The 18,788-nt window shown below is 48.3% G+C and overlaps 1 protein-coding gene across 2 annotated transcripts; it reads right to left on the reverse strand.

Moving 5' to 3' along the window:
- Positions 1-103: 103 nt before the first annotated feature.
- traf3ip3 (TRAF3 interacting protein 3) lies at positions 104-18,770 on the reverse strand. 2 transcript variants are annotated; one of them, XM_014134333.3, is made up of 15 exons: positions 18,593-18,770; positions 16,879-16,975; positions 16,330-16,692; positions 15,379-15,811; positions 15,234-15,291; positions 15,026-15,089; positions 13,454-13,483; positions 13,222-13,317; positions 12,141-12,212; positions 5,465-5,611; positions 3,889-4,026; positions 2,664-2,799; positions 1,943-2,505; positions 1,550-1,675; positions 104-1,379 (listed from the first exon to the last, which is right to left on the reverse strand). In XM_014134333.3, exons 2-15 carry the CDS (start codon positions 16,915-16,917, stop codon positions 1,179-1,181), a joined length of 2,466 nt encoding a protein of 821 aa, XP_013989808.3. In that variant the 5' UTR covers positions 16,918-16,975; positions 18,593-18,770; the 3' UTR covers positions 104-1,178. The 2 variants fall into 2 exon arrangements, with proteins under 2 accessions (XP_013989808.3, XP_013989806.3); XM_014134331.3 differs by having other exon boundaries at positions 15,234-15,294.
- Between the last annotated feature and the right edge of the window lie 18 nt (positions 18,771-18,788).

The following is an 18,788-nucleotide window of genomic DNA, read 5'->3' on the forward strand; positions in this document are numbered from 1 at the left end:
CACCCCTCCAGAACAGTCGCCCCTCCATCTGCTGTAAGTATTATTTAATGTGCTTTATCTTTTTGTTTTGTCTTCGTGAATTATATATATATTTTTTACTATATTGGACCTTCTACAGTCATTTTATTACAGTCGATTTCCACAAACTCCACAAAAATGGACAGCACTTGTGACAATAATGTAAACACAATCATTAACATTAAGGCCGAGATCCGATCTGATCATGCCTTGCACCTTTTAAAGGCAATGTTTCCACACTCGCGGAGACTGCATTCACGGTAAACTCTGCATACGTCGCCTCGGAAGTTACCTTTAAATGTCAAGCGCGCTACAACGCTGATCTACAGCTGATCGGATTGAATCCCGGTCTCTGTTTCTCAAACAAAATGACACAAAACAGAATACTTATTATGATACTTATCTAATGATTTTCATGATCTGCACGATTTTTTTGACCGACTAAAATATGAGGTGCATTAGTCCAATATAATCCTTTCAAACACAGATATTTAACAATTATTACATAATGATGCATATGCAGCAGTGGAGGCTGCTGAGAGGAGGACGGTTCATAGTAATGGCTGGAATGGAGTCAATGGAATGGCATCAAACACCTGGACACCATGTGGTTTCCATGTGGTTTCCACGTGGTTTCCATGTGGTTGATACCATTCCACTGACTCCATTCCAGCCATTACTATGAACCGTCCTCCTCTCAACAGCCTCCACTGATAGGCAGTAAATTGTTATTTTTATCCCAAAGTTCGTGTAATGTGTAACATTGTAAACATTCATGTTTAAGTCAATGAAACTATATCTGCAGACACTACTTAAAAGTTGAAATCGAAAGCAACTAAGTCTTAGTTGTCATTCTCAATTCATCTATAAAGGCACACAAAGGTTCTGAGTTATAAATATAAATTAAATGAATAGATTGTTTTGTCTTTTATCATTTGGATTGTTTTTGCTAGATTTTTTTTGTTAAAAAATAAATTAATAATACCTTAACAAAAATTCCTAATATACACAAAACAAACTCAATCAAACAATGAATCCTAAACCTGAGCTGTGCTGTGGTAGCCTGAGTCCTAGATCTCTTTGTACTGTCTTGTCAAGTCCAATGTCTTAGAGTTGGCAAGAGAGCCCAAACCAATGTGGGACTCAGGCTAGTGCTGTGGTCAGACAGGCCTGAAGCAGCCAACGTGTTGTGGAGAGACGGCCTGCTGTAGATAGTCCTCTATGTGTTCCTCTACAGCTGAGTACAGGTCCTGGACTTGGTCCTTGAAGGGAGGATGCCACGCCCACAAGATGGCCGCCGCCACCATGGACAGGAGCAGTAGTAGTAGAACACAGAGCCATATCCACGAGATACAGGGCTTCTACAAACAGAAGGAAAAGTACATACAATTCTGGTCTTTAAAAAGTTAACCTGTACTGAAGCGCAGTAAAAAACAACAACATTTACTTCAAAGTGGATGTAACTGCACCGCCAGGGGCATATTGCCAAAGGACGACAAAGGGAGGGAGCTGCACACACACACACACTCACCCTGCACACCCTGCTGCTGCGTCGGTGGCTGAGCTGTCGGAGTTCGTCCCTGCACTGCGTCAGACGGACCTGGCACGACTGGCACTCTGCCTCCACGGCCTCCAGATCGTTCTGCAGCTCCTCACACTGCGCACAAACATATATACAGACACTATGAAATACCATTTTTTTCACCATTGTGTATGAAATAGAATTTGGGAACTGAATTGAAACATCTTTACATTTAGCTGAGAATGAAATATCCCTGTTCCACTTATTGGTCCAATTCAGGAGGGCGGAGCTCCTTTCATTCCATTCCTACTTATTGGCAACGTTTCAATAAACATGTCATAACGGTCATTATTCTCCTGTAATCACTACGAGGCCTGGGTTTATGAACCCCTCCTCCCTCACCTCCCTCTCCTTCAGCTGTAGTCGGTCCAGAGCATGACGGAGCTGCTCCAGAACCTGATCTCCATCTCCCCATGATAACTGCTTCTGCTGTGACGATATAATCAGCTGCTCCTCCTCCTCCTCCTCCAGAGACACATCTAACTGGGCCAGGGTCCGCTCCAACTCTTCCGACTGCTCCAGAGACACATCTAACTGGGCCAGGTTCTCCTCCTCCTCCAGAGACACATCTAACTGGGCCAGGTTCTCCTCCTCCTCCAGAGACACATCTAACTGGGCCAGGTTCTCCTCCTCCTCCAGAGACACATCCAACTGGGCCAGGGTCCGCTCCAACTCTTCTGACTGCTCCAGAGACACGTCCAACTGGGCCAGGGTCCGCTCCAACTCTTCTGACTGCTCCAGAGACACGTCCAACTGGGCCAGGGTCCGCTCCAACTCTTCTGACTGCTCCAGAGACACATCCAACTGGGCCAGGGTCCGCTCCAACTCTTCTGACTGCTCCAGAGACACGTCCAACTGGGCCAAGGATTCATCCACGCACACCTCCTGAGTCTCAGCTCTGGCATCTAGGAGTCAGGCAAGGCAAGATGAGAAAGCCATTCATTCATTAATTCCTTTAGTTTCTACTTCACTACTAAAATATATTCAGATGCAGAACCCCATAAAAATTGGTGTGTGTGTGTGTGTGTATCAAACTACATGTGTTATTTGTATGACCTCTGACCTCTCAACTCCTGGATTTGTTCCCTCAGGTTCTGGTTCTGTTCTTCCAGTAGAACAATGTTGGACTGTAACTCCTCCTCCACTCGCTGTACTGCCCCCAGCTCCTCCCTAAGCCCCGCCTCCTGACCCCTGGCAAGCTGCACACAACAGACACCAACCAGCCTCTTACTTGAGCATTAATATACACATCACACAGCTATGTCTATTGTGGCGGATGAATCAGAATTAGTTGGGTAACATAGATAATTAAGATGTTTTATTTGCATAAAATGCTTATGTGAGATACTTGTCATATGTGAATGTATCTGTTAAACCATGTGAAGGGATGGCGTGATTAATGGGGAACCAATTACTTGTCTCCACAATGTCTGTGCGCAAGTCACTCCCTCCTTTGGCATTGGGGGAAGGTGTATGGCCGTGTCTGGACCATTGTATGTCCTCTTTGATGTTGCACTTATCTTGGGATAGTGTATGACATAGAGGCTCACTCCCCTCAGTGAGCTTGTCCAGGAGTGGAGTCAAGAGGGGGTTTACTTGAGAGGGGGTTTATCTAGAGTTGTCAATTGATTTATGCCATTGGATGAGCTAATGGTTCTGTTCTATACCGTACCAGGGAGAGACGGTTCCAGTTTGGGGTAGGAGGACCAGACACTGGTCTATACAATGAAAACTGTTGATACAGCAGTTGTTGCTGTCTGCTATGTTTTATAGATATCTTTCATACAAAACTTAACCTTGTGACCCATTCTATGTATCTGTGGTTCGTCAGGTACTTTGAAAGGGTGTATCTTGGCTATAAAAGATCTTTGTACTTTTGTGTAGTCACTTTTCAATGGCTCATTAGAGATAGCGCATCATTGAAAGTCAAAGTGCATTTGCAAAAGCATCTTAATTATTAAAGATGTAGTTTTAAGTATAACTCTGACTGGTGTGTGAAGTTTGTAACTCTCCTCATTTGGTAATGCAGAAATTAGCCACCACACTATACAAACAACAACAAAAAATCCTCCAGAATTTAAATCTATTTTAGATCCACATTTTATCCAACTCCAGTGAGTTAAATGACAGTAACCCAATGGATCATACGTATGTATGTAGCGGTCTCTCCGATCATGATGTAGTCTCACTTCGCCAGAGGCTAACTGATTATGATGGCATCCGTCAGTGCCTCACAGAACACTCCACTCTGCGATAGCTGCAGTCTCTTACAGCAGTGACTACCGTACCTCCAGTTGGTTCTGCAGTTGTAGAACGTGTTCAGAGCTGAGCTCCTGTTTCTTCTTCAGCTGTTCTGAGCTCTCCTTCATTTCCTCACACAGACCCTGCCACTGTGCCGCTTCCACCCTGGCTGCCTGCAGCAGCACCTAGTGGACAGGAGGAAGAAGGACACCTACATTATACAGAGAGACAGCACCTAGTGGACAGGAGGAAGAAGGACACCTAGATTATACAGAGAGACAGCACCTAGTGGACAGGAGGAAGAAGGACACCTACATTATACAGAGAGGCAGCACCTAGTGGACAGGAGGAAGAAGGACACCTACATTATACAGAGAGACAGCACCTAGTGGACAGGAGGAAGAAGGACACCTACATTATACAGAGAGGCAGCACCTAGTGGACAGGAGGAAGAAGGACACCTGCATTATACAGAGAGACAGCACCTAGTGGACAGAGAAGTACACCTACATTATACAGAGAGACAGCACCTAGTGGACAGGAGGAAGAAGGACACCTACATTATACAGAGAGACAGCACCTAGTGGACAGAGAAGTACACCTACATTATACAGAGAGTCAGCACCTAGTGGACAGAGAAGTACACCTACATTATACAGAGAGTCAGAATCTAGTGGACAGAGAAGTACACCTACATTATACAGAGAGACAGCACCTAGTGGACAGAGAAGTACACCTACATTATACAGAGAGACAGCACCTAGTGGACAGAGAAGTACACCTACATTATACAGAGAGACAGCACCTAGTGGACAGAGAAGTACACCTACATTATACAGAGAGACAGCACCTAGTGGACAGAGAAGTACACCTACATTATACAGAGAGACAGCACCTAGTGGACAGAGAAGTACACCTACATTATACAGAGAGACAGCACCTAGTGGACAGGAGGATGAAGTACACCTACATTATACAGAGAGTCAGCACCTAGTGGACAGAGAAGTACACCTACATTATACAGAGAGACAGCACCTAGTGGACAGAGAAGTACACCTACATTATACAGAGAGACAGCACCTAGTGGACAGAGAAGTACACCTACATTATACAGAGAGACAGCACCTAGTGGACAGAGAAGTACACCTACATTATACAGAGAGACAGCACCTAGTGGACAGAGAAGTACACCTACATTATACAGAGAGACAGCACCTAGTGGACAGAGAAGTACAACTACATTATACAGAGAGACAGCACCTAGTGGACAGAGAAGTACACCTACATTATACAGAGAGACAGCACCTAGTGGACAGGAGGAAGAAGGACACCTACATTATACAGAGAGACAGCACCTAGTGGACAGAGAAGTACAACTACATTATACAGAGAGACAGCACCTAGTGGACAGAGAAGTACAACTACATTATACAAGACAAGCCACTACAAGTGTGTTTGTGTGTGCCAGATAGAGAGAGAGAGAGAGAGAGACAGAGACAAAGAAAGATCCCAACCTCGAGTGTCTCAGCCTGACTGAGAGTGTGTTATATGAGGCAGGTATGAACAAGGTGTCTGTGTGTGCCAGATAGAGAGAGAGAGACAGAGACAAAGAAAGACCCCAACCTCGAGTGTCTCGGCCTGACTGAGAGCTTCCTTTTTCTCCTCTGTAGCCCTCTGGATGACCTCCAAGGCTTTCTCCTCATACGCTCCCTTCTGTTTCTCCATCTGTAGCACGAGCTTCTTCACTCCATCCAAGGGGAGCTTCTGTTTCTGTGAGAACAGCAAGTTATAAACTGGTCATACATAGACATACATTTGTTAGTTGCGCTACGCTGTAGTTGTGAGAAGTACTGACATGTTGAATGCACCGAGCTGTCTGTTAAAACTACTAGCACACAGCTCAGACACCCATGCATACCCCACAAGACATGCCACCAGAGGTCTCTTCACAATCCCCAAGTCCAGAACAGACTATGGGAGGCGCACAGTACTTGTAATGGGTGCGTGTCGGTGGCAGGGAAGTCAGGCGCAGGAAAACGAACTTGGTATAAACGGAGTCGTTTAATAAGTGCTCATAAAACTCCAAAAAACAAAATATACAAAAAATAATATAAATGGGTACAAAACCCGTCGCATACCGACACATGACTTGCACATAACATACAATAAAACAATCTCCGACAAGGACATGAGGGGAGACAGAGAGTTAAATACACAACATGTAATTGATGGGATTGGAACCAGGTGTGAAAGAAGACAAGACCAATGGAAAATGAAAAATGGATCAGTGATGGCTAGAAGGTCAGTGACGTCGACTGCCGAACACCGCCTGAACAAGGAGAGGGACCGACTTTGGCGGAAGTCGTGACAGTACCCCCCCCCCCCAAGCACCGACCTTGGGGACGACCCGGAGGGCGAGGCGCAGGGCGATCCAGATGGAGACGGTGGAAATCTCGCAGCATAGAAGGATCCAACACGTCCTCCACCGGAACCCAGCATCTCTCCTCCGGACCATAACCCTCCCAGTCCATGAGGTACTGAAGGCCCCTCGCCCGACGTCTCGAATCCAGTATGGAATGAACGGAGTACGCCGGGGACCCCTCGATGTCCAGAGGGGGCGGAGGAACCTCCCGCACCTCGGCCTCCTGGAGCGGGCCAGTCACCACCGGCCTGAGGAGAGACACATGGAACGAGGGGTTAATGCGGTTCTCGAGGGGAAGATGTAACCTGTAACATACCTCGTTCACTCTCCTCAGGACTTTAAATGGCCCTACAAACCGCGGACCCAGCTTCCGACAGGGCAGGCGGAGGGGCAGGTTTCGGGTCGAGAGCCAGACCTGGTCCCCTGGTGCGAACACCGGGGCCTCACTGCGGTGATGGTCTGCGCCAACTTTCTGGAACAGTACGGCGCGCAGAAGATGGACATGGGCGGCGTCCCATGTCTCCTCCGCGCGCGGGAACCAGTCGTCCACCGCAGAAGCCTCGGTCTGACTCTGATGCCAAGGAGCCAGAACCGGCTGATACCCCAATACACACTGGAAGGGGGAAAGGTTAGTGGAGGAGTGGAGCGAATTCTGGGCCTGGCAATAAGACCTCAGAAACCTACCCACATCCTGGTTAACTCTCTTCACCTGCCCGTTACTCTCGGGGTAAAAACCTGAGGTAAGGCTGACCAAGACCCCCAGACGTTCCATGAACGACCTCCAGACCCTCGACGTGAACTGGGGACCCCGATCAGACACTACATCTTCAGGCACCCCATAGTGCCAGAAGACGTGTGTAAATAGAGCCTCCGCAGTCTGTAGGGCTGTAGGGAGACCGGGCAAAGGGAGGAGACGACAGGACTTAGAAAAACGATCCACAACGACCAGGATCGTGGTGTTACCCTGTGAAGGAGGAAGATCAGTCAGGTAATCCACCGACTGGTGCGACCATGGCCGTTGTGGAATGGGTAAGGGTTGTAACTTACCTCTGGGTAGGTGTCTAGGAGCCTTACACTGGGCGCACACCGAGCAGGAGGAAACATAAACCCTCACGTCCTCAGCTAAAGTGGGCCACCAGTACTACCCACTAAGACAGCGCACCGTCCGACCGATACCAGGATGACCAGAGGAGGGTGACGTATGGGATGGGGAGACGGAACGTACAGATGCCCAGCTGAACACTGAAGGGGAGCGGGCTCTGTACGCAATGCCTGCGTTCAGCTCCCACACTACCGGTGCCACCAGGCAAGAGGCCGGGACTATGGGAGTGGGCCGCTCCTCTGTGTCATACAGCCGGGACAATGCGTCTGCCTTAACGTTCTGAGAGCCTAGTCTGTAGGAAAGGGTAAATACAAAACGGGTGAAAAACATGGTCCACCTTGCCTGGCGAGGGTTCAGTCTCCTCGCCGCCCGGATGTACTCCAGATTGCGGTGGTCAGTCCAGATGAGAAAAGGGTGGTTAGCCCCCTCAAGCCAATGTCTCCACGCCTTCAAGGCCTTGACGATAGCCAACAGCTCCCGGTCCCCCACATCATAGTTTCGCTCCGCCGGATTGAGCTTCTTCGAGAAAAAGGCACAGGGGTGGAGCTTCGGTGGCATACCCGAGCGCTAAGAGAGCACCGCTCCTATCCCAGCCTCGGACACGTCCACCTCCACTATGAACGCCAAAGAGGGATCCGGATGGGCCAACACGGGAGCCGAGGTAAACAGAGCCCTCAGGTGACTAAAAGCCCTGTCCGCCTCAGCTGACCACTGCAAGCGCACTGGGCCCCCCTTCAGCAGTGAGGTAATGGAAGCCGCCACCTGACCAAAACCCCGGATAAACCTCCGGTAGTAGTTGGAAAACCCTAAGAACCGCTGCACCTCCTTTACCGTGGTGGGAGTCGGCCAATTTGGCACGGCTGCAATGCGGTCTCTCTCCATCAACACCCCTGAGGTGGAAATGTGATATCCTAGGAAGGAGACGAACTGTTGGAAGAACAGGCATTTCTCAGCCTTGACGTACAGGTCATGCTCCAACAGGCGACCAAGCACTCTGCGCACCAGGGATACATGCTCAGCTCGTGTAGCGGAGTATATCAAAATATCATCAACATACACCACTACACACTGCCCGTGCAGGTCCCAGAAAATCTAGTCTACAAAGGCTTGGAAGACTGATGGCGCTTTCATCAACCTGTACAGCATGACGAGGTACTCATAGTGCCCAGGGGTGGTACTGAAAGCCATCTTCCACTCGTCTCCCTCTCGGATACGCACCAGGTTGTAAGCGCTCCTGAGATCTAGTTTGGTGAAGAAGCGCACCCCGTGCATTGACTCTATCGCTGTGGCTATGAGAGGTAGCGGGTAAATATACCTCACAGTGATCTGATTCAGACCCCGATAGTCAATACACGGGCGCAAGTCCCCCTCCTTCTTCTTCACAAAAAAGAAACTTGAGAAGGCGGGTGAAGTGGAGGACCGAATGTACCCCTGAAGCAGGGATTCGGAGACATATGTTTCCATAGCCTCCATCTCCGCCTGTGAGAGGGGATACACGTGAATCCTGGGAAGTGCAGCGTCTACCAGGAAGTCTATTGCACAATCGCAACGTCGATGAGGTGGTAATTGAGTCGCCTTCTTTTTGGTGAAGGCGAGAGCCAAATCGGCATATTCAGGGGGAATGCGCACGGTGAAGACCTGGTCTGGACTCTCCATCATTGTAGGACCAACGGAAACCCCTAAACACCTACCTGAGCACTCTCGTGACCACCCCGTGAGAGCCCTCTGTGGCCAAGAAACAGTGGGGTTAAGACAAGCTACCCAGGGTAGGCCCAGCACCACAGGAAACGCAGGAGAGTCAATGAGGAAGAGACTGATTCTCTCCGTATGACCCCCCTGCGTCACCATGCCCAAAGGCGCGGTGAACTCCCTAATCAACTCTGACCCTAATGGTCGACTATTTAAGGTGTGAACGGGGAAGGGAACATCCACGGGAACGATGGGGATCCCTAAACTTAATTGCTAAAGCTCTATCAGTAAAATTCCCAGCTGCGCCTGAATCGACGAGCGCCTTATGCTGGGAATGCGGGGAAAACTCAGGGAACATGACAGACACAAACATATGAACAACAGAGGGTGAGAGTGGTGCCGGCTCACCTGGGGTGACGCCAGAGCGCCCTGCCTGCTGCCTCGCTTCCCAGAGGAACCAACCCGGCACCGACCAGCAGCGTGACCTCTGCGGCCACAGATGGTACACGAGCGTGAACCCCTGTCTCCCTGCTCACCGCCCCTCCCAGCTCCATGGGTATCAGAGAGGGAGTGCGGGAGGATGGAACCACCAGACCCCGATCTGAACGTCCGCGAGTAGCCAGCAGGTTGTCCAGCCGGATGGACAGGTCCACCAGCTGGTCAAACATGAGGGTGGTGTCTCTGCAGGCCAGCTCCCGATGGACGTCCTCGCGCAGACTGTAGCGGTAATGGTCGATCAGGGCCCTGTTGTTCCATCCCGCACCGGCAGCCAGGGTCATAAACTCCAGAGCGAACTCCTGGGCGCTCCTCGTCTCCTGCCTCAGATGGTAGAGGCGCTCACCCGCCGTTCTACCCTCAGGAAACGGTGGGTGAACTCCTCAAACTGGTCCAACGCCGCATCTCCCTCTCTCCACACGGCGTTGGCCCACTCCAGGGCTTTCCTGGTGAGGCACGAGACGAGTGCGGACACCCTCTCATGGTCCGATGGAGCCAGGTGTACAGTGGCCAGATAGAGGTCTAACTGCAACAAGAACCCCTGGCAGTTCACAGCCCTCCCGTCGTATTCCTGGGGCAAGGAGAGACGGATCCCACTGGGTTCAGGTCGGAAAGGGGCGCTCACGGGAGACCCCGGTTGTGCTGGTGGAGGCGCTGGAAGAACTCCCTGTCTCTCCCAGTGGTCCATTTTCTGGACAATGCGGTCCATGGCGGCGCCAAGATGGTAGAACATAACTGCATGCTCCTGGACGCGCTCCTCCACCTCAATGGCCGGGGTCCCTCTCCTGCTGACTCCATAGATATGGTCGGAGATTCTGTAATGGGTGCGTGTCGGTGGCAGGGAAGTCAGGCGCAGGAAAACGAACTTGGTATAAACGGAGTCGTTTAATAAGTCGGCGGAAGTCGTGACCGTACGACATAGAGCCATGACTACATGGAACTCTATTCCACATCAGGTAACTGATGCAAACAGTAGAATCAGATTTAAAAAACAGACAAAAATACACCTTATGGAACAGCGGAGACTGTGAAGAGACACACACACACAGGCACAGACACATGCATACACACACATGATAACATACGCTTTATACACACACATACACATGGATTTTGTGTTGTAGATATGTGGTAGTAGAGTAGGGGTCTGTTGTGAAATCTGTTGTGAAATGTATTGTAATGCCTTAATTTTGCTGGACCCCAGGAAGAGTAGCTGCTGCCTTGGTAGGAACTAATGGGGATCCATAATAAACCCCAGGAAAAGTAGCTGCTGCCTTGGCAGGAACTAATGGGGATCTAAACCCCAGGAAAAGTAGCTGCTGCCTTGGCAGGAACTAATGGCGATCCATAATAAACCCCAGGAAGAGTAGCTGCTGCCTTGGCAGGAACTAGTGGGGATCCATAATAAACCCCAGGAAAAGTAGCTGCTGCCTTGGCAGGAACTAATGGGGATCTAAACCCCAGGAAAAGTAGCTGCTGCCTTGGCAGGAACTAATGGCGATCCATAATAAACCCCAGGAAGAGTAGCTGCTGCCTTGGCAGGAACTAGTGGGGATCCATAATAAACCCCAGGAAGAGTAGCTGCTGCCTTGGCAGGAACTAATAGGGATCCATAATAAACCCCAGGAATAGTAGCTTCTGCCTTGGCAGGAACTAATGGGGATCCATAATAAACCCCAGGAAGAGTAGCTGCTGCCTTGGCAGGAACTAGTGGGGATCCATAATAAACCCCAGGAAGAGTAGCTGCTGCCTTGGCAGGAACTAATGGGGATCCATAATAAACCCCAGGAAGAGTAGCTGCTGCCTTGGCAGGAACTAGTGGGGATCCATAATAAACCCCAGGAAGAGTAGCTGCTGCCTTGGCAGGAACTAATAGGGATCCATAATAAACCCCAGGAATAGTAGCTGCTGCCTTGGCAGGAACTAATGGGGATCCATAATAAATCCCAGGAAGAGTAGCTGCTGCCTTGGCAGGAACTAATGGGGATCCATAATAAACCCCAGGAAGAATAGCTGCTGCCTTGGCAGGAACTAATGGGGATCCATAATAAACCCCAGGAAGAATAGCTGCTGCCTTGGCAGGAACTAATGGGGATCCATAATAAACCCCAGGAAGAGTAGCTGCTGCCTTGGCAGGAACTAATGGGGATCCATAATAAACACAAATACATACCAGTACGGAGAAAAAAAATGTATGAAATGTATGCTCTGGATAAGAGCGTCTGCTAAATGACTAAAATGTAAATGTAAATGTACATGAGCTTAAGGAGGTATAACCCACAAACCACATGGCAACATCACTCTCTATGGACAGTATCATCGGATCAGTATGAGAGGTTTGCTGGTTCTGAACCGAGATATTGCCTGAAAGGTTGTTTTGACCAAAGGGCAGCATACAACTGTTATAAAGCCTACTAATGAGATTTAACGGGATGCCAAACACATACTTTTCAAACTCATGTGCAAAACATTACAAGCATCTGACAACAAAATAGGACAAACTAGAAATAACAAGAGGGATATTTTATCTTTGCTGAGAAGGAGCACATCCTCAGTCAACAGCTGCAGATGCAGCAGGGTGCTATTCTTACCTGCAGACAGACTTGCAGCTGTGTTTCTAACGCTCTGATCTTGTTCTTTAGTAGGTCTTCATTGCAGCTTGTCTGTGGGAGTGGAGAGGAAACGTCTGTAGCCTGAAATGTTACACTACTGAAATCTGCTGAGAAAAGACAAACGGCTGGTTGACACCACAACGAGTCTCCTTGCTTGTCACCACGGTCTGTCCGTATGCACCAATTAAAGGCAGATACAGTCTGTTGTGAACAGAACCAATAAGAACACACCCTTCCTGTATGAGAGCTACAGCAATCTCTCTTCCTAGATACTGATGTTCTCTGATGTTACTCTGTGAGCAAGATACAGACGAGAGCAGAAGGAAGCTAGCCCTTAACCACAGACTCATCCTGCCTGCTGTACCATAGTCACAAACAGAGAACACTACAGACTCATCCTGTCTGCTGTACCGTAGTCACAAACAGAGAACACTACAGACTCATCCTGTCTGCTGTACCGTAGTCACAAACAGAGAACACTACAGACTCATCCTGCCTGCTGTACCATAGTCACAAACAGAGAACACTACAGACTCATCCTGCCTGCTGTACCATAGTCACAAACAGAGAACACTACAGACTCATCCTGCCTGCTGTACCATAGTCACAAACAGAGAACACTACAGACTCATCCTGTCTGCTGTACCGTAGTCACAAACAGAGAACACTACAGACTCATCCTGTCTGCTGTACCGTAGTCACAAACAGAGAACACTACAGACTCATCCTGTCTGCTGTACAGTAGTCAGAAACAGAGAACACTACAGATACTGTACATGATCATGGCAATGAGTTTTGTTTGTATGAGGAAGACAGGTATGAGACGAGAGAGTGTGGTATGTGAGGCAGGTATGAGGAAAGTGGGTGTGGTATGTCAGGCAGGTATGAGGAAAGTGGGTGAGGTATGTGAGGCATGTATGAAGAAAGTGGGTGAGGTATGTGAGGCAGGTATGAGGAAAGTGGGTGAGGTATGTGAGGCAGGTATGAGGAAAGTGGGTGTGGTATGTGAGTCAGGTATGAGGAAAGTGGGTGAGGTATGTGAGGCAGGTAAGTTTCTTACAGTCCATAGGGTGTCAGAGTGATGCAGCAGGGTGGAGCCACGCTTCTGGAGAACAGCCAACTTCTTCTTCAGGCCTTCCTCTCTCCATAGAGCCTCCTGCCACGAGGAGGAACAGAACAGTTGTCATATGAAGGCCAAGATGCACACTTCTATGAAGGACAAATAGCCTTACACATGTTAAACTGGGCACATTACAGGTTGGGTAAAAAAAAAAAAAGAAGATAAGTTTTACCTGCAAGTAAACATCCAGCTGAATAACTTCCTGTCAAGGAGGAACAGGGGAAAGAACATGTTGTTACTGTAGTGACTGATCTGTATGGGGGGGGGGGGGGGGGGGGTCTTTAACCTAAGGCTGTAGTGACTGATCTGTATGGGGGGGGGGTCTTTAACCTAAGGCTGTAGTGACTGATCTGTATGGGGGCGTGTCTTTAACCTAAGACTGTAGTGACTGATCTGTATGGGGGGGTGGGGGGGGTCTTTAACCTAAGACTGTAGTGACTGATCTGTATGGGGGGGGGGGGGGGTCTTTGACCTAAGGCTGTAGTGACTGATCTGTATGGAGGGGGGGGGGGGGGTCTTTAACCTAAGGCTGTAGTGACTGATCTGTATGGAGGGGGGGTCTTTAACCTAAGACTGTAGTGACTGATCTGTATGGGGGGGCGTGTCTTTAACCTAAGGCTGTAGTGACTGATCTGTATGGGGGCGTGTCTTTAACCTAAGACTGTAGTGACTGATCTGTATGGGGGGGGGGTCTTTAACCTAAGGCTGTAGTGACTGATCTGTATGGGGGGGGGGGTCTTTAACCTAAGACTGTAGTGACTGATCTGTATGGGGGGGGGGGGGGGGTCTTTAACCTAAGGCTGTAGTGACTGATCTGTATGGGGGCGTGTCTTTAACCTAAGGCTGTAGTGACTGATCTGTATGGGGGGGGTCTTTAACCTAAGACTGTAGTGACTGATCTGTATGGGGGGGAGGGGGGGTCTTTAACCTAAGGCTGTAGTGACTGATCTGTATGGGGGGGGGGGGTCTTTAACCTAAGACTGTAGTGACTGATCTGTATGGGGGCGTGTCTTTAACCTAAGACTGTAGTGACTGATCTGTATGGGGGGGTGGGGGGGGTCTTTAACCTAAGACTGTAGTGACTGATCTGTATGGGGGGGGGGGGGGGGGGGGTGTCTTTAACCTAAGACTGTAGTGACTGATCTGTATGGGGGGGGTCTTTAACCTAAGGCTGTAGTGACTGATCTGTATGGGGGGGGGGGGGTCTTTAACCTAAGACTGTAGTGACTGATCTGTATGGGGGGGGTCTTTAACCTAAGACTGTAGTGACTGATCTGTATGGGGGGGGGGGGGTCTTTAACCTACGGCTGTAGTGACTGATCTGTATGGGGGGGAGGTGTCTTTAACCTAAGACTGTAGTGACTGATCTGTATGGGGGGGGGGGGGGGTGTCTTTAACCTAAGACTGTAGTGACTGATCTGTATGGGGGGGGGGGGGGGGGGTCTTTAACCTAAGGCTGTAGTGACTGATCTGTATAGGGGGGGTCTTTAACCTAAGACTGTAGTGACTGATCTGTATGGGGGGGGGGTCTTTAACCTACGGCTGTAGTGACTGATCTGTATGGGGGGGAGGTGTCTTTAACCTAAGACTGTAGTGACTGATCTGTATGGGGGCGTGTCTTTAACCTACGGCTGTAGTGACTGATCTGTATGGGGGGGGGGGGGTGTATTTAACCTAAGACTGTAGTGACTGGTCTATATGGCACTCCACACAATTGTGAGCAAGGTGTATTGTGGAAACTCACAGATTCCTTGACGGTAACATAGCCAGGCCTGCATATAGAGCCTGATGTGTATATAGAGCCAGGCCTGTATATAGAAAAAAAAAAAAATTGTTACAGAGACTGACATCAAGAAAACAAACAGAATCAGAGATTTGACGTGTTTTCTATTACTACAGTTTGTGGGTTTTATACACCATCATTTCAAGACAAATACACGATTGAGACTCACTCTGTCTGTGCGCTGGCTTCTTGCTGTGTCTTCTTACCTCCTGTACCCTTCAGGATGCCTGCTAGAGTGAAATGGCAATGTTTTCATTAAATATGACTTGGTCATCATTTTATTGTATGGAAGTGTTATAAAGAAATAGAAGTACCCTTTTCTTTCTTTGTGGAGGCTTTTAACCTGGGCTGGACTAGATCTCTGCTCGGGGTGGAGGTAGGGGTGGAGGTAGGGGTGGAGGTAGGGTTGGACGTAGGGGTGGACGTAGGGGTGGACGTATGGGTGGAGGTAGGGGTGGAGGTAGGGGTGGACGTAGGGGTGGAGGTGGGTGGTTGTTTTCTCAAGGCTTTTAACCTGGGCTGGACTAGTTCTCTGCTTGGGGTGGACGTCTTCAGGGTGGAGGTTGGGGTGGAGGTGAGTAGTTCTCTGGTCGAGGTGCAGATGGTTGGGGTGGAGGTGGGTGGTTCTCTGGTCGAGGTGCAGAGGGTTGGGGTGGAGGAGGGTAGTTCTCTGGTCGAGGTGGTGAAGGTGGAGGAAACTGCCTCTAGTGTTCTAGTACTGCTCTTCTCATTTCTCCATATTGAGGCCTGGTAAATACAACAGTGATAATGAAGGACCTCAATAATTATGCTGTAACGTTACCTTAATAAATAAATGAGCCCTGGAGAGTCAGAATCAGACTATAGACTGTAGCCCTATTAACAAGATACACTTCAAATATATTGTTAATACCAATAGGCATGTAGTAAAGTAGATGGTAAACCAATAGGCATGCAGTAAAGTAGATGGTAAACCAATAGACATGCAGTAAAGTAGATGGTAAACCAATAGACATGGAGTAAAGTAGATGGTAAACCAATAGACATGCAGTAAAGTAGATTGTAAACCAATAGACATGCAGTAAAGTAGATGGTAAACAAATAGGCATGCAGTAAAGTAGATGGTAAACCAATAGGCATGCAGTAAAGTAGATGGTAAACCATGAATTACATGCAGTAAATTAGATGGTAAACCATGAATTACATGCGGTAAAGTAGATGGTAAACCATGAATTACGTGCAGTAAAGTAGATGGTAAGACATGAATTACATGTGTTTTCTTTTACCCATTCACTGTTGTCCAGGTCATCTTTGGATGTCTTTATTTTTCGACCCATTATCAACGGCCGTCCATTGGACGTAAGCCTAGGGGGCATAGGCCAATTGATGTTACACTGCAAAGACTCTGTCTTCGCTTCGTCACAGATGACACAACTGTCATCCTTGACCTTTCCAGAGTCTTTGGCCCTTTCTGGGCTGACTGATCGTCTTATATCGAATTCCTGCTGTCTCTTCCGCCTCAGCTCCTTCTTGATCCACCGTGTGTCCACTTCTCTGGTTGGGCTCCGACAGGAAGTGACGTTGTTGCGTCCCCGGAGTCCCTCGTGTTTCTCTGCCCGCTGCTCACTCTTCTGGTCGTATTCTCTCACCTGGCGCAACAGAGGGTTTTGTGGTCAAACATCTGGAATAGTGGTGCTACCTTAAATAAACGAACGACGCATCAGAAGTTGAAGCACGACTCTCTCTCTCTCTCTCTCTTGTAAATCCAAGGTTAAAAACATAGCGTGACCTTTCAGCCAGAGGACCTTCATCAGGCAGAGTTGTTATTCTCTCACCTTAAACCACTTGGTCAGGGTGATATCCAGGGTCTCCATGGTAGTCTGGCTGTAATGATGACGGTGTAGGCCTAGTCTTACAACTGCAAGTGAATATCTTAAAAAAATAAAGTATATTGTTATTGCAATTGATATGTAGAGACACATGACAAATATAGCAGTTAAAATGGTTGTGTCAGATTGGCTAAATGAATGCAGGAGTGGAGGTGGTGGATAACCTGGTGGATAACCTGGTGGATAACGTGGTGGATAACCTGGTGGATAACATGGTGGATAACATGGTGGATAACCTGGTGGATAACGTGGTGGATAAAGTGGTGGATAACCTGGTGGATATCCTGGTGGATAACGTGGTGGATAACGTGGTGAATAACCTGGTGAATAACGTGGTGAATAACCTGGTGGATAACGTGGTGAATAACGTGATGGATAACGTGGTGGATAACGTGGTGGATAACGTGGTGGATAACCTGGTGAATAACCTGGTGGATAACATGGTGGATAACCTGGTGGATAACGTGGTGGATAACGTGGTGGATAACGTGGTGGATAACGTGGTGGATAACCTGGTGGATAACGTGGTGGATAACCTGGTGGATAACGTGGTGGATAACGTGGTGGATAACCTGGTGGATAACGTGGTGGATAACCTGGTGGATAACCTGGTGGATAACGTGGTGGATAACGTGGTGGATAACCTGGTGAATAACCTGGTGGATAACCTGGTGGATAACATGGTGGATAACATGGTGGATAACCTGGTGGATAACCTGGTGGATAACCTGGTGGATAACCTGGTGAATAACCTGGTGGATAACGTGGTGAATAACGTGGTGGATAACCTGGTGGATAACCTGGTGGATAACCTGGTGGATAACGTGGTGAATATCGTGGTGGATAACGTGGTGGATAACGTGGTGGATAACCTGGTGGATAACCTGGTGGATAACCTGGTGGATAACCTGGTGGATAACGTGGTGGATAACCTGGTGGATAACGTGGTGGATAACGTGGTGGATAACGTGGTGGATAACGTGGTGGATAACCTGGTGGATAACCTGGTGGATAACGTGGTGGATAACGTGGTGGATAACATGGTGGATAACCTGGTGGATAACGTGGTGAATAACCTGGTGGATAATGTGGTGAATAACCTGGTGGATAACGTGGTGGATAACGTGGTGGATAACCTGGTGGATAACCTGGTGGATAACCTGGTGGATAACGTGGTGGATAACCTGGTGGATAACGTGGTGGATAACATGGTGGATAACCTGGTGCATAACGTGGTGGATAACATGGTGAATAACGTGGTGGATACTCAATCAGTAAATGACACACACCCCGAGAAGCAGATGAGGTGAATGTATAATTAGCCAACAACTGGTTGTTATTTCTTTGCCCACTGGTCTCAAACCACTCACAGTTCAACTTCTATCATAGCATTTTACAGTTGACAGGGAGCTCTTCATTGCTCCTCAAACTTGACAAATATTGTACATATAACACAGAAAGTTTGTAAAACTAAAGCACAATAAACATCTGTCAGTTGCTAAAGGCTTTATGTATCAAAAGCAAGTTGAAGAAGATAGTTAAACACAAATAAGACATTTCTCTGGCAGCTGTGACAACAGAGTTTCAGTAGGGAAGGGAAGCATGACTACAGGGAGGTTTAAGATAACTACATAGAGTTATTGCAATAGGTACATGTTACCTGCTCAGTCATCAATATTGTTTGAAGTAATGGATCCTGAAGAGGTGGTGTGAAGTAAACAAAAACAAACAGCCAAGCTTTCTCTGTCTTCTAATCCATGTCCACCTTGTAGATTCTCTGTCTTTCTCAAGTCGCTCTTTCTGTCTTGCATGTTTTTTTTTCAGGAAGTGAAGGGGATGGGGAACCACGTCATGCA

Source organism: Salmo salar, chromosome 13 (genome assembly GCF_965601325.2).
Source record: "Salmo salar chromosome 13, fSalSal1, whole genome shotgun sequence".
In the NCBI taxonomy this organism is placed as follows: domain Eukaryota; kingdom Metazoa; phylum Chordata; class Actinopteri; order Salmoniformes; family Salmonidae; genus Salmo; species Salmo salar.